Source organism: Clarias gariepinus, chromosome 3, assembly GCF_024256425.1.
Source record: "Clarias gariepinus isolate MV-2021 ecotype Netherlands chromosome 3, CGAR_prim_01v2, whole genome shotgun sequence".
NCBI lineage: Eukaryota > Metazoa > Chordata > Actinopteri > Siluriformes > Clariidae > Clarias > Clarias gariepinus.
This window is the reverse complement of record NC_071102.1, coordinates 7,181,160-7,205,582: the sequence shown is the minus strand read 5'-3', so window position 1 is coordinate 7,205,582 and position 24,423 is coordinate 7,181,160. Positions and strand designations below refer to the sequence as shown.

The window sequence follows — 24,423 nt, the reverse complement described above, 5'->3', positions numbered from 1 at the left end:
GGTGAATAAAGTAAAAGTCGCTCTTTAGAAGCCGACAGCTTCGCTTCCGTCGATTATATGTGCGTCATTTAACCATTCTGTGAAAGTTGCAGTCAGAGTTTGGACTCGCAGGTGTTTTTGATGTTGGGCAGCAGACAAAAGCGGTCATTGCCGTACTGCCCACTCTTTCTGTAGCACTGTGAGTTGTGACATGCTGCCTCCCACTCCTGCTGGGTTGCTAGGCACTCTTGTCATTCCCAGGTATTGCGCAAAGCATTGATACCCAACCAAATCTATAAAGAGCTGCAGGATCTGCACATATATCTGTCAGCGAGCTGACTTTCTCAATAAAAAGTCAGGAATCCAAAAAGGAGCTGCTGTAAACTCTCTAAAAGTTCTGCAAGGACTTTAGGGTCTTTGTAGTAGTTGAGCATGCCAGCCGCAGTGTTGACTTGTATAAATGGCAAGCTGAACTTCTGTACTATAAATGGATTGACCAATTCTACTACAATTCATGGTTTCATTTGCGTAAAGAGATAAACAATTTCCTGCCTGGTGACACTCTGAGCACCCAAATCTCAGTTTATTCCCCATCACAATATGGTAGCCTTCAGGATGGATGTTATTAAACTCATGTAGGCAAATACAAAGTTATTGTACCTTAACATTGATTACTTAATTAACTCCAATTGCATGTAATCATCACAATGCGTTGTACATCCTGGTTATGGTGCTAGCTTATTTGAAGACACAAGAACACAAATGTGTTGGGAAAAGGTTCACAGCTAACAAGAATGACAGTAGCTTCAAGAAGATTGTCAACCAAACACGATTCAAGAAGTTGGAAGAATAGCTTCCCAAGTGGCACAGCAGTAATGAGTTCGCCGTATCATTCAGAGATTGCAAGGTTGAATCCTGCATGATGCTGTAGCCTCCCACAGCCAGGGAACCTAGACAGGGGGTGGATGACATTGTAGTACTCTAAATTCAATAATGGCAACCCTATTATCCGAGCAAGCGTAAATGTTGTCCTCCAGGTGTGTTATTCTTACTCCCTGCATGAGCAAGCGGTTTAAAAAAATGTGGTTGGCTGGCATCACATATCTTGGTTTAAACGAGGCTAGAGTCAGTGCATCAAGAGCCACCACATACAGACGTCTTCAGGAAATGGGCTACAACTGTTAAATTCCTAGTGGAAAACCAGAGACAATGTCAAAAACATCTTACCTGAGCTAAGGAGATCCAAAGTCCTCTTTTTAAATGAAAGTAAATTTTGCATTTCATTTGGAAATCAGTGTCTCAGAGTCCTAAGGTGGAGTGGAGGCACACAATTTAAGGTGCCTGAAGTCCAGCGTGAAGTTTCCAGAGCCAGTGATGATTCGGGCCATGCCTTCAATTGGTGTTGGTCTATTATAGTCAGTGCGGCCACCTACCAAGAACTTGGCCAAAACTCCCACTATATGTTGTTGACTCTGATATATTACTGTTCTTGATTGGCCAGTCAACTCACCTGACTTGAACCCCAGGGAGAATCTATGATGAGAAACATCCAAACTAACAATATACAGTATACGAGCTGAACGCTGCTATTGAAGCAACCTGGTCATCATCTTCATTTTTTTTTTTTTTTTTGTATGAATATATTCAGCCTGTTACATTATGTTTTTTTATACTTTTATATTTTTAGACATTTTTCTCACATCTGTGGTTGGTCCATGTATAAACAGTTATTTATATAATCTGTACCTGAATGAACTGAAGTAATAATTTAAGAACTATAACACTTGTTTTATAACGACTGACTGTCATCATATATAAGGTGGACAAATTGTTTGTGTGTCTGTGGCCTCTCACATTGTCAAATTAATTACATCAAGCCATTTAACAAATATCCCACACGATATCGTTTGACATAATGCCTGCATAGATGTGTCATAAACACTGGGCTTTAACAGCCATGACAGTGTGTGTCACGACAAGCTGTGTCAGTGTCATCAGACATTTAGCCATCATCATCCTAAAAGGGAAAACTTATTATTAACTTATTATAGGTGATATATAATCAGCATTTTATAGTACATTTGTGTTGAATAAATATTGAATGTTTTATTGAATTCAGTAATTTAATAATGTGTAATTTGTTCGATTTTGAAAATTTACAGGCAATTGAGTTGTGTATAAAAAAAATAGAAAACATTTGCATTTTTAATGCTGTTTAATAATCATTGTGAATGAGTGTGTGAACTGCTTTGTGTTTATGAGAGAAAAGGGTGCAGGGTGGTAAGGCAGGGAGGCAGCCTGGGGATTCTCTTTTTCTCCCAATTTAATCAGAGGTTGTTGTTTTTTTTCTCAGGTATTTATTGATCTGCTAGTTGCAGGGCATATCACTGAGATTTCCTTCCACGGATAAAATGAGCAAGAGATTGCACAGCAGTTGATTTTTATGTGATTTATTTGTTATTTATTTCTTCCCCCAGTCTAACTTTCAGGGCTTTGAAACACTTTTTTTAATAGACAGAATAGCATTTCTTTGGGCTGGGTATTTAGTTAACGCACAAATTTTGTATTTTTTTTTTTTTTTTGCAAGTGTAATGTTGATAACTAGATATTAGCATCAAATATGCAAAATTTGTTAGAGACAGAATCTATTTATTGCATGTATTACTTCATATAGTTCATCATAAATATTAAACTATATCAACAACATTATTAATATAGTTTTACTATTGTTGACTATAAGCTGTGAAGTGCTGAAAGATTTAAAAATTGCTCGTTCATGTAACATCCTCAGCAGCAACCTCATTTCCCCTCTTGTCTATTCCAAACACAAATCGTTCAGCAGCACCAGTTATCACCCAGTATTCATCACCTGTCAACATCTGCATCTGCTTCTCACTGGTTCATGCCGCAAGTTAGATATTTTTATGCTTAAATAATTCACAGTTCACTGTGTGGCTTAACGAACAGAAACAGTCCTCTAAAACTGGTCAGGTACAGGACTGGACTGAAAATGAAAATAAAAAGTCCTTCAGGAAGTCTGGAGAACTATTCCTTGAGACTACATTAAAATGCAAGAAATTCTGACTTGGAAGCAAAATATGAAGATATATGGGGTGGCTCAAGACTTTTACAAAGTACTGTGTGAATATTAGTCCACTGAAGCTTCAGTGTATACATATCTATGTTTGAAATCCCCTAAAGCGCCACTCAACGTTTTAATTGGGAGAACCCTCCAAGTGATTGGCTTATCATTGGCTTGTATGGAGGAAGCTTTACAAATCTTTTAAAATCATATTTGTTTAAGCCTTTTGAAGTAGTCTGTCTGAAGGCATGCCACAGTGAGTCCGTTTTCCAATAAATCATTCAAGCAAAGCATTTGTAAAGGTTCCAATGCTCACTGACATTTTCAATCTATTATTATCAAAGTTCAACGTTTTAGTAGGCTTCAAGAAAACCACTATTGATCTTCTGTTGTGTCATGCTGAAGTGATGACCCAGTGTTTCATCATTTGAGAATTTTCCCAGATACCAAAAAGTTATCTAACTAATAAAGGTTAGAGCCCTGAGAGTCTTTTTGTTTAAACTATCGGGTCATGGTGAAAGTCTTAAAAAAACTGTATCATGCTAATCTCCTAACCCTTGTCCCTGGAAGTGAGCATGTCTGAGCCTAGCTGGTGGTCTTATTGTTTGACCACCTGGGGCTTTACTTGAAGAGATAATAACTGGTGAAGAAAAAGGCATTAAAGCCATCAGATCAGGGTCTTAAGATACAAGGGGAAGCTTGGCACCTCTGAGGCCTTAAATTTTCAGTGTATTGTCACTGAAAAGGGTAGAGGTAGCTGCCCAGGCAGTTGTTTTTTATCTCTCCAAGCCCACTGATCCATGGTGGGTCCCGTCGTAAGCGTGTGTGGGCGAGCAGGAAAATGCCTCGCTATAGATTCTCTGACAAATTAATGAGAGAAATGGCGGAAGAGAGGAGCAAGGGAAGCCCTGGCTGTGGGCGCAGACTTGCCCTTGATCTTTCAAGCTGGCTCGTGGGCGTACAGGCACAGGCACTGCATGGCCTGATGGTTAGTGCCCCCGGATAAAATGTGTGGGAGAGAAGGAAGACTTTTGCTCATGCAGAGCATAGAGGAGGATTCTTTCCTCTGTCTCTCCCCTCTCTTTCCTTGCGTCATGGTTTGGCAAGAATGCAAAGGATCTCCCGATATGGTATGCGATGGAGAGAAAGGCAGAAGAAAACAGGTTTACCTTGAACTTGGGTTCCTGTCTGGTTTTGTATATAGATACTTCTCTTGCTTCTCCTTTTTCTCCCTTGCTGAATTGTGGGATTAGCAGCTGCTTACTTTGGTCAGGCTTCATTTGCACACCAACCTACAAAAGGTCACATGAAAAATGTATGGCTTCTCATCAATTGGGCAGGATTCTGGTAGAAGGAGTGCAAAGAGAAAATATAACAGTGCATAAAATGTGCTCTCATTGTCTCTTAGGGTGTTTTTCACTTGACTCCAAAGTGTGGGTAATTTGGATCAGTGAGAACACGATCGTTCCGAGCTCGGAAACTGTGCCCGAGTCAGCTGAGAAGCTGGTCTCAAGAGCAATACAGCAAACTCGGTAACGGGTTATATCAGATATGGAAGCCAATCGTACCTGAAAACGGAAGCGGATGCGTCGTCCGTTTCCTTCGAAATCTCCGTGTGCACGTAACATTCGCAAAGCTCGTCCTCTGACCTACACATCTATAGCTGATACAGTAGGAAAGAACGTAAGAGCCTTTTTTAAGAGATTTTTTTCGGAAATATCAATAATATTAGGCATAGTATTTTAATATCAGGCGAACCACCAACTTTGGTGCATACTGCCATCAGAGAATGATAATATGCAAGTGTTCCCAAGTAAAGAAAAAAGAAAAATAACAACGTAAAACTGGCCAACGGGGGAGTCAGGAGGGGGAATAATTGTTGCTGGGCACAGTACAAATCAATCATGCCTAGTGTGAAAGTGCCCTTAGTCTATGAGACTCTCACTGACTATGCATTTGAGTATATTTTCCAGTCAACCAACCGGTCCTTGAAGTTCAAACCGGAAGTGTACAGTAAGCAGAAAAGAATGCGCTTTTTTACAGGAGTCTGTAAAGGCACCATCTTCGCCTTATAATTTCTATTTCCAATTCAAAACTAAACTATCTGGCTAAACACGCACACATTAAAGTACGTTTAAGCATTGATGCATACTCTCAGTGCGTGTTGGCTTGTGCCGAATTATCTTGGATGCTGCAGCAAATCTCTTTCCCCACCCAGTCTTACTTTTTTTCTCGGTGTCTCCAAGGTGATAAACAAATGGAATGTTACCTTCCCTGTGGGATGCATATTATTTGGTTTTATTTAGTATGCTTCCTCTCTCTCTCTCTCTCTCTCTCTCTCTCTCTCTCTCCCGTACCTTTTCTCTCAAAAATAGGTTATGATCTGCAGAAATCAGATGCCCACTAGGACCTTAGCAACTGTGTAACCAGCTCGACACAACAGCAGAAGTGCACTTGTCATAGTTTGCTTTGCGTTCTGGACTCGCTGTGACTGCAGGCAGCATGAGGCCAGAGTTTCCCCTGAATCTAGTACAGAGATCTGTACTTGTCTGTACATTCTTACCTCATTATGCTCTGATTCTTCCTTTACATCTATGCAGTCGGCAGAGCTTTTATAAAAAGCTAAATAACAGAGGGTACATAGATGGTTTTGGACTGGAATTAGTGTGTGCAGGTTTGCTGCAATTGTTATGGTAGCTTTAGGACTGCAGTTGCCAAGTTTCATTGGACAGACGTGAATTATTTTCTCCTATGACCTTAGGAAGATCATCCAAGCTTCTTGATTAGAAATAAATTCTTTATATTTATATCTGTGATTTGTATAGGTACACAATCCAATTCTGTAAAATTCAGCAGCAAATTCTCTACGTGAACAATCCTGTCTTGCATGCATGGGAAAGAGATCTATGCGATACTGCATTGTTAGTTGGATAGCCAATGTGGGTCTCCAATGTGAATCCAGAAGTGCCTGTGGAGGCAGGTTTCTGTTATTATAGGTCTGTACATTGCGACATTTCATTATTAAAGGTATTCAAACATATTTATCTAGACTAACACCAAATAGTGCCACAATTGATTCTATTAAAAGGATGTTTGGCAAAAAAAAAGATTAATTATAAGTTAAATTGTGCAGCACTGGTGCATCGGCAAAGTACTATCCAGATAAAATGACCAAGAAATGACTGAAAACAAGTGCAAACTGCAAAGGAAATTCATCCACCAAATTGCATCACCAATTACACTCTCGTAAGGCTAATTTAAAAGCATCTGCGTATATTGATAGTAGTTCTAATAATCATAACATAACATAATAATGTCGTTCACATACAGTGAGGATCTCGTGTTTTTTGCTTTAGAGAATAAAAAAAGGACAGACAGAAAATAAACACGAAAACCACACTTGGAGCGAGAGTGCAGAAGGTACTTCTACATCAATATAAAAGCAATTTTGAAAGAGCTGAGTCTTCAGTCATTTCAGATCCACAGAGTAAATATGCAAAAGCTGGACAATTCATTTCTCCACAGGAAAGAGAGATTGGGATAGGAACCCTTTCACAAATAAAAGCATCTGTTAGTCGTAAGGTTCTATGGGACCTTAAAGGGTTTCCTAAGTGGGACAAATCCAGGTACCCTTTTGAAAACTCAATGGCGCTTTCTTTCTTCTTTTTTTTAAGAATATACAGTAGGTAACACCATGAGGTGCTCATTTAAGTGCATGACTTTCACACAAAGACTGTTGGCATGCAAGTTTGTCGAATAAAGTTTCATTTATTTTAAATGAAGAATACTATAAATTGCCCATTGTTCTGAAGTATAACATTAACTTGCCCATTTTCTTGAACGAACCAGATCCACTACTGCACAAATTTTAGTCTCTGCTTTTGATATGGTGAGTTGGCGATGGCAAACCTTTATCCACACTGATCTGGGCCATGTCTAAGATGTTCTCTTTGGAAAGGACTCTTGAGATGTTGAGATGCTGCGTGATTCCGGTTTCGGAGCTGCGTGATTGCGGTTGGTTGTGGTTGTATTGATGTGGTGGACCAAGCAAGGGGGCCAAGGCGACATTATTTGGATTCTCTTTCCCAACAACCTGAAATATCTTAGGGCTTGAACTGTTCTTGTGTTGCCATGGATCACTAAGTTAAATGCTGAAGACAGATCCTAGGACCATTTAAAGAAAGTTAGGTTAATTGGAAATAATTGGTTTGTCTAGTAGGTCATTTTGTAAGAAAACAGACAGCTGATGTGGCACTTCTCATCAGAAGGGTCGATGATATAAACATAGCAGGGGCAGGAATCGTCCGTTCCAAATTGTTTGAAGAGTGGGCCAAGTTGTTGCCTGAGGTGTCGTGGAATCTTTTTGCCTCCATGATATTAAACTGAAGGATCTTTGTGATGAGTAAGACAGCCATGGTTTATGGAGTTAAAAGCTGGAGCAGACTGAACACACAACTCCTAACTTGCCAGCGGCTCTTGCAGAATTATGGGTGTCCACAAAAAGGGCCACACAGAGCAGTTTCGAAGAAGTGGCCTTTTTGTTAAATTTTTTTTATTGAAGTCATTGGTTGGAATCATCATTATTAATTTATTGAAAAAACGAGACGTGAAAGTTCTTTGCCTCATTATATTATCTCCTCTCTGAAGGGGCCAGGTCAAGCCTGTTCTTGGGCGTTTCAGTGAATTAAAGGAGCTGTTCAACAAGCTTGGTTTGGGGAACAGGAGTGTGGATGCTGCTCTGTTAGATGCTGGCTGCTCATCAATGCAGATGGACATGGCAGAGCGGGGCTTCTCCCTCAGCAAGGATGGACCGCTGGACATGAGAATGGATGGAGACAGGTACTTTTTATAAAAGGTTTTAACATTTAATATTGTCGTTAATGTTGTTTTACTGTTACAGTTAGTACTTCTAACAAATTTGCTTTTCCTTTGAAGTATACAAAACCTTTCAGCAGGGTTTCTAAGTGAAACGTTTTGAATGTTTAAAGTGTCGACTGTTTAAATGACATTCTTTAATAATGGTAATAATTATAATAAAAATAATAATAATGATATTAATAATGCTTCAACTCCTGAAGTAGACACGAAACTTACAAATTCATGATGATTACTTTTGTATATCTTGTCTTTATCGCTATATCAATTTATTCCTGGCTTAAATCAGCAAGAAATTTGCACATGAAGAAATTAAGCTAATTATGTTTTGATGTGATACATAGATGACTAAGTACTCCAGAGAGACATACTTAGTAACACAGGACTCTGGAGTCCTCGTAAGTTTCGTCAGCCGTTCTCGATGATAGGAAAGCGCAAATATTTCCGAAAACCCATTAAAATAAGTCCGTAGGGGACATTGCTAAGGCATCCCGCGTTAGGGGCATTCCCTCAAATACCTCAGAAATGCAACAGGAGGAAGCTGGGAAAGAGAGGGAGGCTGGGAGAAAGGGAAAGGGAGAGAGTGTGAAATGGGTATTTACAAGCTAGTGTGGGCGAGTAGGTGTGTGAGTATGATGGTAATCTCCCCTCATTTAAGCTGTAAGGCTGTTTCAAGATGAATCAGCCACCCACACGCTGGAAGCTTTCTCTAATGGAGAGATAACACCCTTACAAAAAAAAAAAAAAAAAAAAAAATGATCCCGACATTATCAAGCTCCAGTCTTGAGAAGAGAAAAAAAAAAAACTGTTTATGCAAACATGAAGAGAAGCCAGAAGAATAGGATATAAGTCAACTCAATGAGCAACAAGTTTTCCCAAATACGCCATCTAAAATTACCATCTATGGGCACATCATTTTACATAATTTAGGGAAGAATGTGACTATGTGAAAACTCCAAGCAACACACTTTGTCTCTATGCATAACGTGTCAGCGTTAAAAGCAAATAAGAAAGTCTTCGCAAAGAAAAACAGTTTGCCGTTGCTAATAGCAGCCATTTGCTTGGGTTACTTGTGGGCTCTTGTACACGCCAGAATGAATATCTATTCATCTAACAAAGGCCTCATTATCTAGCCGTTTAATGTCCCTCTCGTCATTTTGAAAAATGGATACAATTTTTTGGTAAGAAGTCAGAGAGAAGTTTGCAGCATGATAATGAACTGGATAAAACACCCACCATGACTGAGTCCTGAATTATTCTGGGGGCGAGATGGAGTGGGGAGAGAGAGAGAGAGAGAGAGAAGAAGAAGACAGAGATAGAGCGAGAAAAGTTTTTTGAGCAGGTTGACTGAGGCCCAGCCCACAGAGTCTGTAAATGCTAATCTTTTTCTTCTTATCGTCCAACGCTACCAACAGCCACTAAACTTTATGGCCACGTGATGCACTCGTTCAACACCCACTGACCTTCAAAAGGGAAAAAAAAGGTGGTTCAGACTCTTTTTTTTTTTTTTCCTTTAACATCTGAGTAATGCTTCCACCGCCATGTATTGTGCCCACGTAAGTAACAACACAGCGCTGCTAAAGCCACCGCGGATGTCCTCGCGTTCTGGAAAAGAAGGATCACGATTTGTTTTTGTTAGCAAAAAGGCCAAGGCAGTGCCTACATCTCAAGGCCCCCTGCCAATTACAGTACAGAAGAGGACTGTGCGACTGCCTTTCCCTCAAGGGCCGCCTGTAGACGATGAGCATTTCACAATGGACGCTTCAACACCTATATATAGGGTTAGTAGAGTTTAGATGGTACTTTCTACAACATAGAGGTACGTTAAGCATTTTGGGGATCGAATTTCCTAACAAAAAAAAAAAAAGAAAAGGGCCCAAATTTTACATCATTTGAGAAAGCATGCTAGTTGAGCGAGAAATCCACTTCGATTTTCCACGTAGTTGCTAAAACAAAAGTCGGCTAAAAGAAATGGACAAACCTAACGAGTTTGTTTGAATGATTTCGGATTCCGTTTTCAGATTACCATTACGTCTGATTTCAGCGTTCCCGCAGAGCTTCCAAAGGTGAAATTATTACATTAGATTGCATTAGCTGTCTTTTTCCACCCACTTGAAATCGCTTCGCTCATTTTTCTAACGCTGAACGGTGTGAGAGAAAGGGGCGGGGCCTATCAGGTGCTCAGTGCTAATTCCTAATTTCGTACTTAATTTCATTAAAGATTCAGCATAATTCATTTTTGTTAATGTGCCTTGATGCTTTCCTTCTTCTCCTCTTCTTTTTCTTCATCATCACCGCCCCCTCCTCTACACACTTTTTCATCTGGAGATGCTTGTGATTTCGGCAGAGAGCTCCAGCATGCATAGCTTAAAGACAAATGAATTGTGGGATTATTTTAGACATTGGGGTTGAGATCCATGTATTTGCTTTTTACCACCTCTTTCTTCCTTTCTCTCCCTCTCTCTCTCACATACACACACACACACACACACACACACACATATACACACACATGCTCTTTTTATAGATCTTGAGCCCACATCTCCCAGAGTGGGAAGGGGAAGAAAAGAGGAGGAGGGAGTGAGGGAGGGTGTTATTTTTTCTTTCTTTCCTTCTTTCTTTGCGCTGTTGTCGAAGAGCCGTCAGCCTTTGCTCCTGTCGGCGAGGAACTCGTGACGTCAAGTGGCTTAATTGGGCTCATGTTTGTGCGTAGGTACCCCGGCATGCCCTGCGCGGCTGACGCCGTCAGCGCTTTAGATCACCGGGCGCTTGCGTGTGTGCTGGCTGCGTACGGGGAGGAGCAACACGCCAAGAAAATCGCGGCGGCCATCGTGCAGGCACGCAGCCTGTATCCCATCAGCCGGACACAGCAACTGGCCAGCATTGTCGCAGGTACCCCCCGAAATTAATTCAACACACCATCTTGCTTAAAACAAACAAAAAAAAAAAAACACAAAGAGACAGAGAGAGAGAAATATTAATTTGAAGTCTCCTTTCGGGATCTATTTATCCTCGATCGAGGGAGGCTGAGGGCGAAAAAAACAGAACAAAGCCGGGTATAATGCGAAATTTCTGTCCTTCCTCCCGTTGGCCCCTATTCGAGATATTTCTTATTAATAGATATGGAGGGATACATTTGGATTTTGTTCTTTTTTTATTTTTTATTTTCTTGTTTTACATTATTTGTCATTTTTGTATTTAAACTTGCACCTCCCGTTAGTCTCCATCTTTGTTTTATTTTTACATCTTCTACGTCCCTTTTCCCTCCTCTCGTCTGTCTTTTGTTGCAGCCCACCCACCCCACCTACCAGTCTCAACATGTACCTACATATACACACACACCACATTGCGGCAGCTTCATGACAGTATACGGTGTTATATTTATCAACTCGCTTTGTTTGCGCCATCGCCGCTTTTATAGCCCTATACTGTCGGTAAGAAGCTAAGAAAAGAGGGAGGGAGCGAGAGAGAGAGAGAGAGAGAGAGAGAGAGGGAAGGCGGTCCGGCGGATGACGGTGGTGTCGGAGCAAGCATGTGCGTCACAACAGGAGAACAGGTGTGAGTGAGGGCAGTTGTTTCATCTTTTTTGATGTGCCGAATGAGTCAACACCAGTGTTTATTCCAATTAATCCAAAAAAGGTCCTGACTGCCACGGGTCCCTCGGGAGCCTCGCCATTGCCCAGGGAAGGAAACACTGCAGGAGGAGAGAGGAAAAGAGGAGAGGGGAAACGTGTCCTATCAACCGTGATGATGATGGGTATCATGGGAGTCGCACATGCTTTCTTAATTCTTTGGTTAACTTATGCAGATGAATCCGCCCCGTAACGTGGTGCCTTATCGCCCTGGGGTTTGGTCAGTCTCTGCGTCTGCATTCTCATACAAAAATGGGATTTTTTTTCTTCTTCTTCATCTTATCCAGCACCCGCTTCCTCCACTTCTTTTATACTGGAGATTGGCCTCCTCTATAGCGTAAGGGTACCATATACCCTTATTAGTATCTGCTACTGCCTAATGGAACATATCAGAGAGGAGCTAGGTCTACACAGCTTTAATATTCTCGTCAATATGGGCCCAGCTGGTGTGACAGGAGATTACACACGGTCCCACTGGAGAGCCGTCCGCCCTCCGCCCCCCTACCCCCCCCCCCAGCCCCCTGAGCGCAGCTCCGTGGTTTTGTGTGTGTTGGCCCAGGCTGAATGATAATGAGCTCCAGCCCAAATGCTGGCTCTGAGCCGACAGCTCGTTCACACTCTCAGTGACACCAACCAATAGCAAATTACCCCCCCTCCCGTCCCCCGCCCCAACACACACCCACACCCCAAACCACCAAAAGTAACCCCCACCCTCCCTGTTATCATTCATCTCAATTAATGCAAATCCTATTTTCCCTAATTATTTTTAAACATACCTTTTTTGCCAACCTGTTTTAATAGGTTAGATTTTTACACGGTCAGTCCATAAGACATCAATAGATATCAAATAACATCACAGAATAGCTTACACATTTATTCTCCAAAGGAAGCCCAGATAAAATGAAAATGCAAATCAGTAATGCACAACACACCTCCCCCCAACAAAAAAGACGCACTCTAAATGGACGCAGTGACATAAGACAGCAGTATTTAATTTTTTCCAGGGCTGACATTTTTATATCGTAATTAAGGGTGAATAATATGACCATAAATATTAAATATCATATGATGCCTGAAAACATTTCTATGATACGTTGGACAATTTTTCCAGCACTGTAGTGATGTTTATAATGTTAATAAATGGATTAGAATTTTTTATGATGAAATTAATTTTACTTGAAATATTTACCCCTGAAGGGGGGAAAAAAAACAATTTTACGTCAAACTAGTTCAGATTTGAATTATTTATGACATAAATAAATAAAAAAGAACTTAATAACAATGTCACAATGTCTAGTATCGATATTGTATCGTCTTATCGGCATTAACCGTTTCGTTTAATGATTTTTTTAGTTTAAACATTCTGTTCAGAACTATACAGTATAAGTAAGTTTCTATCAGGTACAGAACCTTTTTAGAAATCTGCAAAAACTATCCAAATATCACAATATACATGTGTGTGTGTGTATGTGTATATATATATATATATATATATATATATAAAATAAATGTAATATTAATAATAATATTATATAGCAATTCATTTAGTATTAACATTTTTTTTTTCCTGAATACATTGTTTGTGGCTGACTCTGTATGCGTAAATATTGTAGCATTTCGTAAAGAATAAAATTATTTTAATCAATATCACCAGGTTAAAAGATTTTTCATAGTTCACCCATTTTGAATTCACAACGAGAAGGACGCATTAATAAATAAATTTTCTTTTTTAATTTATTTTAATTCGCTGACATTTTTCTATGCCCTATACAGTAAATAAACCATATGCATCTACACCTGACACTTTTCTACTTACGCTGCAAAATATACAGAGGTCCTTAAAAAAGAAAACCCTAAAGCTGATTAATTTGGCACCGACGGAGCCTTCCAGTGGAGTGGTTAGCAAAGCGTTTGGCCCTCTGCTCGTGTTAATGCGAGTGTGGGACTCTAATCAGAGCGGTATCGATTAACGGCCGGTGTGTTGTAATTCTGACAAAAATTGATCTTTCAACTTACTTTTCTCCCTTATTGTTTCTCTTGGCCCGTGTGTCATTCTTATAGTTTTTGTTAGCTAAACTTTCTCTAAAACTACGCCACCGTTTAGGTTCACAGGTTTGAAAGAAACAAACCAGCATTTTATTACACCTTCATCCAAGTGCCTGCCACAAAATTATATAGTAATGATCCAAGAACAAAGATGAACAATTGGTCTGGTTAAGAAGTAACTAGAGCAGTGGTTAAGATTTTGGCTGAATTATTAGAAGGTTACAGGTTCAAATCCCAACACCACCAAGATACCTCTGTTGGGCCCTTGAGCAAGGCCCTTATCCCGCAACTGCTTAAATGTATAATGAGATAAACGTCTCCTTGGATAAGGGTGTCTTCTTCGTCTCAACTGAGAGGCTTTGATTATGCGACTTGCAATCTGGCTCACTGTTGTAACATTAGCTGAGGCCAAACTTCATGTGGCTAATCCACTCATGTCACCTTTATTATCAGCATACCCAATCCCCGTTCCACCGAGATTCTCTGACCAATGACAGCACCGCATTTCAAGCCCTGGACAATATTTCTAAAGTTCTATGTTCCTACATGGGTAGTTGCTTTTTTAAAGCAGGATTTATGGTCTAATAATGAAGTATTATTGCTCACCAACATTGTGCATAAAACTGCCTAATGCCTCTGCGACACATTGACTGTGCCAGTCGGTAATGGTCCTTATAGGGCTTTCAAGGGAGGCAGTATCAATCGGAGCTGTCGACAGTTATTAGATCCTCCGTGTTCTGTCTTACAGGCAAAAAGCCACACTCATCCACGATCAGAAGATATTGTTCAAATTTAAGCTAGCTGCACAGAGTAAATGACAAGATGGAGGGCCTTCATTTTATCTCTCCGTATCTCATTTTTCTCTTTTCATCCCCAGAGAGAAACCGGCAGAAATATGTTGGGTTTGTCCGTGAGACGCAGTCAGCACAGATGGCTCATCGGTTTGTTGTCATAGCAAGGGATTCAGTCCTGCATTAGGAATATGCAAGCCTCCTATCAATGTCATTTCAAATCAGAATAGACTAGGCTTTTAGTTCAGTTTCCTGTTATTTATCGCCAAAAAAAAAAAAGTGATTGAAACCATTTACCAGATACCTGGATATGATTAACCAGATCAATGATGTGAAAGATCGAATGTGCCGAAACGCATCGTTAAAATGAGCTGCTGGTTCCGTCCCTGGCGCACAAAGCATTTGGTTCCTTCTCGACACTTGTCGTCTAAGTAGAAATCTGATTTCGGCTTTGCGCTACTGTATACTGTATATGTAATACCTCACAGCGGTCTCTGATAAGAAAACGTTTGATCACTGTGACTCAGCACGGTTTCGAGAGCAAGAAATAATTACTGAAGCGAAAAAAAAAATCTCTGAGATTCATTCCTGAATGGTTCTAAGCCAGCATGAAATCTGGCCTACAAGACGTTTCAACTGTAAAGATTGGAACAATTTTCAGCTACAATATTTGTAATTGTTTTAACCCTTGACATTAGTGATCTCATGTAACGTGGAATAGATGTGTAGTGCAGTACGATACAGAGATTCTTTCAATTTCAGGATTATATACTTGTATTTGTGGAATTAAACCCAATTTGGGCATGATTTAAAAATTTGTTTGTTTTTTTTTACCTCTGGGGTACTGATGGGAGGGTCTTGAGCTTGAGTTCCATCTATGTCTGGTCACCATGGTTGGGTCCTTGGGCAAGACCCTGAACCCTATGCCCCATTTAACCCAGCCACTGCATACAGCACCAGTCCCAAGCCTGGTTAAAAAATGGAAGGGGTTGCACCAGGAAGGTTACCTGTGTCAGGTCATGTGGATTTAATAATTTAATGTGGCAACCCCTAGGATTAAGAGGGACCAAGCCCAAGTAAAAAAAAAAAAAGGAATGAAATTACAATTTTATCTGGTTGTATTTCCTTAAATATGTGCAAGTTAAATTAGTACAATTTCATACCGAGACCCCTGCTCAGGCATTTACTAAGGATAAATAAATCCCGCAAACGCATCATTTATGTTAATAAACTTGTTCTTTATTTGCAATCTTCATATCTGACCACATGAACTTAAAAACCTCCCAAATCCATGTGCAACGTCCTAACCATCGTTCTAATTTAAACCAAGTATAGTCTACCTCCTGTCTGTGTTTACGTCTGTTTAGGAAACATTATCTGTTCGCTCTCAGTAGTGTATTCATATTCAGTTACCATCCCAAGTGTAGAAGAGTGTGGAAGAAGACCATGGAGTGCGTGTTATAAGCATCCCTCAGAGCAAGGCTGCTGAAATAGGATTACTTCCTCTCTAATGCATGTACAAGGAGGATCCAGATCAGGGCTGTAACTTCTAGACAGCATCAGCTCCTTTCTATACAGTTTATACACTGACACCACTGTCTGTCTGGCCGTCTGTCTGTCTGTCTGTAGGAACATCCGGAAGGTTTATGCCATGGTTTGTTCATTCTCATTTTAAGGTTTGTCCATTTGATGCTTGCTTATGCCTTATGCCCAACCACTTTAATATCAGGTTTAAGAAATGTACGGGCGACAACTAATTTTCTGAACTAAAAAGGCTTGATTTAAAAGCTTTATGATTTAATGAGCTTTTTTTTACGAGAACTTTTTTTCTCCCCTACGTAAATCAAAAATGACTTGCATTTTTTGTTTTTTCTTTCTTTTTTTTTCTTTTTTCTGAAGCCCAGCCACAATCATAGGATTTCCGAGCAGAAATGTCATACTTTCGGTCAAACACGACGAGAGCGCAATCAGTTCAGCAACCTGATAATGTGTCCGTGTGCACGAGCTCCGAGAACACAAGGCTAATTATGGCCACAGTAATGTAGCCTTGAATTTCAAATGGGCTTTTTGACTGTAGGGGCAAGAGGGGGGCCATTAATAATAAAAGAGTATTACAAAAGGGAGGTCGTCATTCAGTCCACAGGTTCGATTAAGAATTAGCCTCCTATTCAGGCTAAAACGTGTGAGGGCAGAGGCTTGTTCAAGAGTGCCCTCTCTCTTCAGGACAGGAGGGTGTCGCACAGTATAAAGCCAGCCCCGAGCAAGACGGATGGGCAGTTATCCAGCACTCAAGCAGCTGGGTGTTATCTGATAATCACTCTCTTCTTCTTCCCCTCTCAACGAGGACAGCTCTATATAACCCACACGGTCCCTTAATGCTTTGTTTCCATATCTCATATGCCATTATAATTACCAGTCTTATAAATATATATATATATATATATATATATATATATATTTATTTCTTTAATTGAAAAAAATGTAAATGAAAATGTAAATTTGATACAATAAAAAAAACAGGGTGCCATAAAAGTCTCTATACACTTTTTAGCAAAACATAATTTTATTCAAAAACCTCTTCTCCATAATTGCATTTCTTTGTAAACACACACACACACACACACACACACACACCGAGACGTCTCTCCCACTCACGATGAACTCGTCTCAACACGGATCTGGGGTTATGCATGTAATTGCTTAATTATGTTAATTTCCCCCTCTATATGGAGACTTTTGGGACACCTACTCTGTATTGACGTTATAATATTTAAGTAGAATTAAATGATATACTTTAATGAATGTGTACATTGCACCGTGCACCTGTAGACTTTTTTGTTTAACTTCAAATTATAAAATAATTTTACAAATCTGAGCACTTAACTGTTTAAAAAAAACAAAAAAAACAAGATAAATATAAAAAAGTTACATTGACTCAGTTTGCCTTTGTGCTTAAAGCAGTAGAGATTCTCTCGAGCGGACTCTTTGCGGTTTTCTGAGGAAATAGGTTGTTCCAGGCTTCGTGCAGTTCTTGGGGTAAAAACCCCAGACATCCTCAATGAGGCCTGTTACTTAACACGGTTTCCTTAATAAAGTGTACCAATGATAAATAAATAAAGTAATTAATTAATTAATTAATTAATTCTCTTGATGATGAACTGTTGCAATAGGCATAACGTTTGTGTATCTTACGTTTGCACACATTTCTTTCTCTAAAATGGATTATAATGTTTCTACTGTATGAATTATCAGAGAAAATATTTTCATCAGAGAAAATATTTCTCATTTTTAAAAGATATACAGTACATAGCCAACTACTTTTTGTTCTGGCTTTTTCATTACCTTGTCTATTATTTTGTTGCTACAATTTAAAAAATCTTTACCACCTCATGGTGCTTTAACTTTGAAACTTTTTCGTGCACTACGCTTGTTACAGCGATGATTCCCGAAGTTGAGTTTCTGTTTGTTTATTTGTTTTTGTGCTCCTGCTCTTTTGGTCACATTTGCAAGTTAGCACCATCTGTTCCAGCGTGGCATCCTCTGCTCATCCATCTCTTTTTTTCTTCTTCTTTATTTTCATTCTTACTCACACCCTGCATCGTAGCAGCAATTAACCAAGTTTGGTTTTACACCTTTCACATCCTTTCACATTTATCCTCTGTCTGGATTATTAATTGTACTCTGTATATACAGTACGTTATCTTCATTTACATGTTTCTCTTTTTTTTTTCTTTATCCGTGCTCCGTCAGTGTATTTGATTGGTTCATGACTCATCCTTAAGGCCAAAAGTGTGAACCTTGGAGAAAGCTGCTGCTCGACCTCGCGCTCGTTTCCACCGTCTGTCCGTTTCTCCCTTCCTTTCCCGTCCACATACTCAACTGAAAACTTCTTAAATTTTATGTATCTGTGATTTATTTAAAATAGTTACACCGCAGCGCGTCGTGGATCTGATTGGTCCGAAGGTGTTAATTAATTCCCTACAACAGCAGTTCAGACAGTAGTGCCAGCTGTAATACAAATCACAGGGTTGTATGGATGTTTTTCATACGCCACTGTATCTATAGTAACGGCTCATTCACAGGGACGGGAAAGGCCAGATGCTTTACATAATCTGAGCTTATTAATAAACAGATGTGTAGTTATTCACCAAAGGGGAAAAAATTGTATAATCATCAATATGGTGAAGTTTTGCCGTAAGGAGATGTAATATCTACAGTCGATTTTTGTGCTTTCCGGTTTCTTTGGAACATGACATGCTTTGTGTTTGTTGTTTTAATCATTTTAAGAGAGAGGTCTCTCTCTTTTTTTTAGGGGTTGCAACAGCGGACCATCCTATCCGCACAGCAACTGGCACAAGTTGATGCCACCCTTTTATTTTATCCAGGCTTCGGACCGGCACTGCATCCAGTGCCTCGGGTTTGGGCATTGAGTTGAAATTTAACCAGATGGCAGGCAAGACACCTACCACCTACCATCCATGGGACGATAAAGGATGGAAGGACCACTCTTAATTTCTCTTCATCTACCCTGTCAATCACAGTGACACCAGCCAGTCATAGCCGTATAAGCTATCCTGTGTGGAAGACGGCAGACGGTTCTTTTATCAAAGTGTACCACGTGTCACATGTTTTAGAAATTAAAATGGTTATGCAGGAAAGTTATTCTTGCAATTTTTTTTTTAAAGTCCTTCAAGATTTCTTTTAGCCTGAAATACATTTGAGTTCATATACGCCAGTGCTTTTGGTTCGTGCTCATTTTCTTGACACGGGAAACATCGTGTTCTTGGTGCTTTGATTGAATTGTGCCTCAAGATCAGCTAGAAACTGACAACACAGGAAATAAACCTTTTTTTTTCTTCCTTTTCTCCTCCTGGTGCAGAGGCAGAGGGAAAAATGCCTTTGTAATCTGAAATCTAAAGCCTGTTGTGAGGCTTTGCTATTGTTTGCAGGTTTACAGCATATGATGGCCTCTGAGCCATGTTCATTGTGCCTGAGCTTTGTTAGTACATCAGTCCTTGTGTTTGCAGAATCGTGGCTGCATAACCCATGCTGAGCCGCGATAATACCGAAAATGTGTTCCCAGAGGTTTCGGCTTATATATGGCTGCCTTGCCGTTTTTTAATATCGTAAGCCAGGGTTGTTATAAATCTTAGACTTTCGGGCACATACTGTGCTGCTGTTAATGTCCATTAGTTCTGCTTTTATAGTAATAAAGTTCACTGACGGACTGACAGTCGCCCTTTGCTGCAGCAACAAATATTGAGATGTGTTGTAGCAGATTAAATATTGAATTTAAATAAGGTAAAATAAGGTTTAAATAAATAATTTGTTTGAAAAAAAAAAGACCCCTGTTAAAGAACAATCACTCATTGCCTATACCGCTTTATCCTGAATACAGGGGCGGGCCTGGAGCCAATCCCAGGTGACTGAGGGCAGGGCGGAGCAAATCCATTGCAGGTCTCACACATTTACACACTGAGCAATTTGAGAACAGCAATAAACTTATTTGCTGTGGGATTTTGGGAGGAAACCAGAGTACCCGGAGGAAACCCACTAAGCAAACATTAACATTCAAATTCCATGCACACAGACCCGACTTGGGAATCGAACCCTCGACTCTGGAGGTGCAAGGCGTCAGTGCACTAAGCCACCGTGCCACCAAACAACCAATGTTATTTGCTAAGAATGAGACAGAAAACAGTTAGAAATAAAAATAGACCTGGTTTCAGCAACTCTGTATGACGATGTATATGATGATAAATCATTATAATTCTGGATTTAACAGTTGTTTATTTAAATAATTTAGATTTGCATTAATAAATGTTGAAAATAATATTTTATTCTTTATTTTTTTCATTATTTTATACAGTGCTGTGCAATTGTTGTTTTTTCCATTTTTTCATTCCACAAATAAATAAATAAATACGAATAAATACAAACTCGAAAACCTTCCAATGTGGCTGGATTAAAGCAATTCTGAAAAGAAGAGACTCGTTGCCAGTTATCGCAAACACTCGATCACATTTGTAGCTAACAGTTATTAGGTTTAGGGGGCAATTACCTTTTTTCACATAGAACCAGGCAGATTTGGTTCCTTAATAAATGCAATCATCATTTAAAAACTGCATTTTGTATTTACTCGGGTTATATTTGTATAATATTAACATTTGTTAATGAGAACGTGTGGTCCCTGACTTCTTTGAACCTTTACAATAAAGCTCTGAGGTGGAAACGCTACCCGCTGAAGGGATTTATCCCTAGAATGGCAAGTAGTAGTGCAAGTAAGCATGTTGAGTAGAGAAAAACTGAAAAGATTCGAATAAAAAAATGTGTATACCCTATCAACCTGTTCCTGAATTCACTGTTTATATTAGTTTTTGATATCGTTTCCTTTCTCTGCAGGTGCATTCCCGGCTGGCGCCCTTTACGCCCGTCGTGACCGCCTGCAGAGACCCTCGCACGTGGCCACCAAAACCTTCCAGGCGCTGCGTATTTTTGTGAACGATGAGCTGAACGAGCTTGTAGCGGGACTCCAGGCGGCTCAGGACGTCCTCCGGCCGGGCGGTCGCCTCTGCGTCCTCACGTTCCACTCGCTGGAGGACCGCATCACTAAGCGTTTTCTCAGAGGAGAGGATCTCAGCGCCCCGCCACACCGCAGCGTCCGCCAGAGGGCACGCGCCCATCTCCGGAGAAAACTAGAGGAAGAGGAAGACTGTGACGCGGAGGATGATGAAGACGAAGGAGGAGGAGGCAGGGAGAGTGTCCACTGGGTCAGACTGCAGAGGAAAGTCGTGCTTCCCAGTAAGGAGGAGGTCGAGGGGAACCCGAGGGGAAGATCGGCTAAGCTCAGAGCAGCCGTGAGGCGATAGGTAGAGTTTCTGATCCTGAACTGACGAAGCGAGAGGGGCTTCCACTGAGATTAGTATCAGTGATTATAGAGCACAGAGTACATGCCAGTCTCCTGGATTTGTGCAGATGCTACAAAATTTCAGTAGATAAAGAATCATAATGTATGTCATGAATTAGTGTGTGGTGTGTCCAGACAAAGTGAAATTATTACGTATGCTTGTATGAGACCTGCCATTATTCTGATTGCAGTGGAGCTCAACCACACTGTATGCTTTTAGATCAAGGCCATAAAATATCAATAGATTTCTTTTGTCCAGGGTTATTTGATGATATAACATCTGAGTATTGCTTACTTGGCTGTGCGTTTATGCTTGGTTGCTTTTTTCTTTTGACTCAGACCCACAGTCTGCAGTACTTCACTCACTTGAAAATTAAAAATAACTAGAAACGAAATACGGCATAATATGTTGTGCATCTGAGTGGACATTTCTACTATAAGGCATGGACAATAAGTGACTGCAGATCACAGCAGCATATACTGTAAAGGCATGTGTATAAGCATGCAATTGTACATTTTGCAGTGGGTTATCCTGCACAACATTCAGAATGACTCAGAATGGTGCGAAAAAAACAAAACGTCCAGTAAAAGGTCAGAGGAGAATGGCCAGACTGGTTCAATCTGATACGAATGATACCCGATGCAAACGTCGTGTCCTCGGCCAAAAACAGTCGCGATAGGACAGCATTAATTGGTAAAAATATATATAACAGAACATTTCCTAAAAATGCAATCAGATACCTTTGTACACGTCTCCAGTTGTCTGGGGTTGCTAAGTGTTATATATACCCTCAAAGCAAAAATGTGGACAATTGATGACCGTTTATGACAGATGTTGGAAATCAGATTAACGTCAGGTGTCCGTTGTTGTGAGACATCATCAGACGTCCAAATGTGTGCTGGGTAAGGTAACTCAATTAAGCCCTTTTGACAACCGTGATGAGCAGAAAAGCATCTCAGAATGCACGACAGATCAAAGGCGCATGGGCTACGATGTAGGAAGACCACAATGGATTCCTAAGCCAGGGAACATCACCATCTGGTTGGCGAGAACGCATAGAACCGGTAAAACTCTCTACAACTGTGCTGCATCTCAGAATGAGCAAAAATATCCAAACCTGAGGCAGATAAGAACTACAGCCACTCTTTACCAGCCCGAAAACAGGCTATAGCGGGCAAAGGTTCACCAAAACTGGACACTTATCTAGACTTGTTCAAACTGACTTATTCAACATGATCTAGACTTTGTTATAAAAAAAAAAAAAAAAAAGTAAAATAAAAACATTTCCACATGTTCAAGTGTTTAAAGGCGTTAATGTCATCTGTTAGCATGTTACATACTTTACCCATGGAAATTGATTTCATCACACCTTTAAGTATTAAGAGTTCCAGGTTGAAAGCTCCTCACTCTTTTTCTATAAACAAGAACTTTCAATAAAACTTTTGTCCTTTTTTGGCCCCCTCCCACACCATGGCTACACCCATCACGACAATCCAGTAACTCATGCCAGGAGTATGTAAATCTCAGGAAAAAGATGTCATGTCACTTTGCTTGTTTTTTTTTTTTTTTTTAAACGTGAAACTAATGGTAGGCGTAGGAGTTCTTTATTTATCTGCCTTTTACAGAGCGTGACAATAATCAGTGCTAAAACGATCAGATATCAAGTCGAACATCATCTTTGTAATCTAGTTTCGTATTACTGCACCATGAGCGAAAGTGACAGAGTGAGTTTGTGAATGAGTTTGTGGTTGTGCGGTGCATCCATGTTGTAAGTTGGCAGTATGACATGTGTCAGAGAGCGAGATAGAGAGATGCGGAGATTGTGTCTGCGGCATCCTCTGTCTCTTTGTGGAGCTGATGGGTGAGTCACACACCTGCAGGACGCGGGTGGGACTTTGGCTGCCATGGTGATGCACTGCGCCTTGTGCACTGTACTCACTCTCTCGCTCTCGCTCGCTCAAACTCTGAGTCACATCACATCTGATTAACTTTGCATAAACACAGCATTTCAAGACACCAAACACCTCGCCGCTTGTGTGGAATAACAGCCAAATGAATGGGTGCCATGAATCCTGTGATTAATATGAATATAATCCTTTTGGGCCCTGATTAGATTTGTGCATTTGTGTTGTTGGCCAAGTCACATGATACACACATACATATAGACATTCACACACGATGTATATATACAAACATCCATCCAACCATCTAGGATCCTCTGTAGTCCAACTAGGACCCGTAGAGGCCAGTGGGGACCATTATATTTGTTTCCCCTATTTTCACAATAATTTATATATAAATGTATGTATATACAGTATGTTCCCCCTGTGCCACCAGGGTGGCTTGTGGTTCTAAAGGGCCTCTAGGGCTGTGTTGTGGCGTCCAGCCCTAGGAGTTTGGCAGTGGGTCCTTTAGGTGCTCTGGGTTGCGGAGTGGGACGTTTCTGGATCCGACTTGTTTGTCTGGATGTTTGAACGGATTGAAACCCGGGAAATTTTGGAAGAGAGAGCCTTGAACTCTTGCATGCACGGCAGGTTGTGATGTACTGGGTGTTCGGATATCTTTTTATTAAGGCCAGCATTTTTGGTGATTTGTCCTGCATTGGTTTTTCTGGGAAACAGACTAAATGGGTTTTACTCCCCACAGACATAAATGATCCTTGGGTGCCAATGATCCTGTCACCAGTGGGGGGTCAGCATAAGGATCCCTTATACCGTGCGGATATATCCGCCGTGGCAGTTTCTTACTGGGCCGGGTTGCCAGTTCGATGCCCGATTGTATCTGAACACTTGGGGTGAAGAACTTTGCTCAAAGGTATAGCAGTGGCAGCCTGGCAGCATCGAGGCTCGAACCAGGGACCTCACCTCCTGATCAGCAGTTCAGCATCTTAACCACCTTACCTGTAATTTTGATCTAGGGGTCTAAAATCCTAAACTTCATATATCTGAATCTGATTGACTTGGCTTTTTTAGGACTCATTTTGCCGCCTCCTCTTCAATCTGGTAAGCATTCGACGTCTCACAAATACAATCTGCCAGAATCCTAACTAAGAAATAACTCCGGATCAAATGTCCACTCAAGGGAGCTGACCAGCGCTGTGTTCCTGTGAC

General features: G+C 40.5%; 1 protein-coding gene across 4 annotated transcripts in view; it reads left to right on the top strand.

The window, feature by feature from the left end:
* mettl15 (methyltransferase like 15) overlaps positions 1–22,596 on the top strand; it is an 81,592-nt gene extending 58,996 nt beyond the window's left edge. For all 4 annotated transcript variants that reach the window (XM_053493418.1, XM_053493420.1, XM_053493421.1 and 1 more), the window contains exons 4-6: positions 7,709–7,900; positions 10,650–10,828; positions 20,808–22,596. In XM_053493418.1, the coding sequence (XP_053349393.1) occupies positions 7,709–7,900; positions 10,650–10,828; positions 20,808–21,274 (838 nt within the window). In that variant the 3' untranslated portion in view covers positions 21,275–22,596. The remainder of the gene's footprint in view (positions 1–7,708; positions 7,901–10,649; positions 10,829–20,807) is intronic.
* The last annotated feature ends 1,827 nt before the right edge of the window (positions 22,597–24,423 follow it).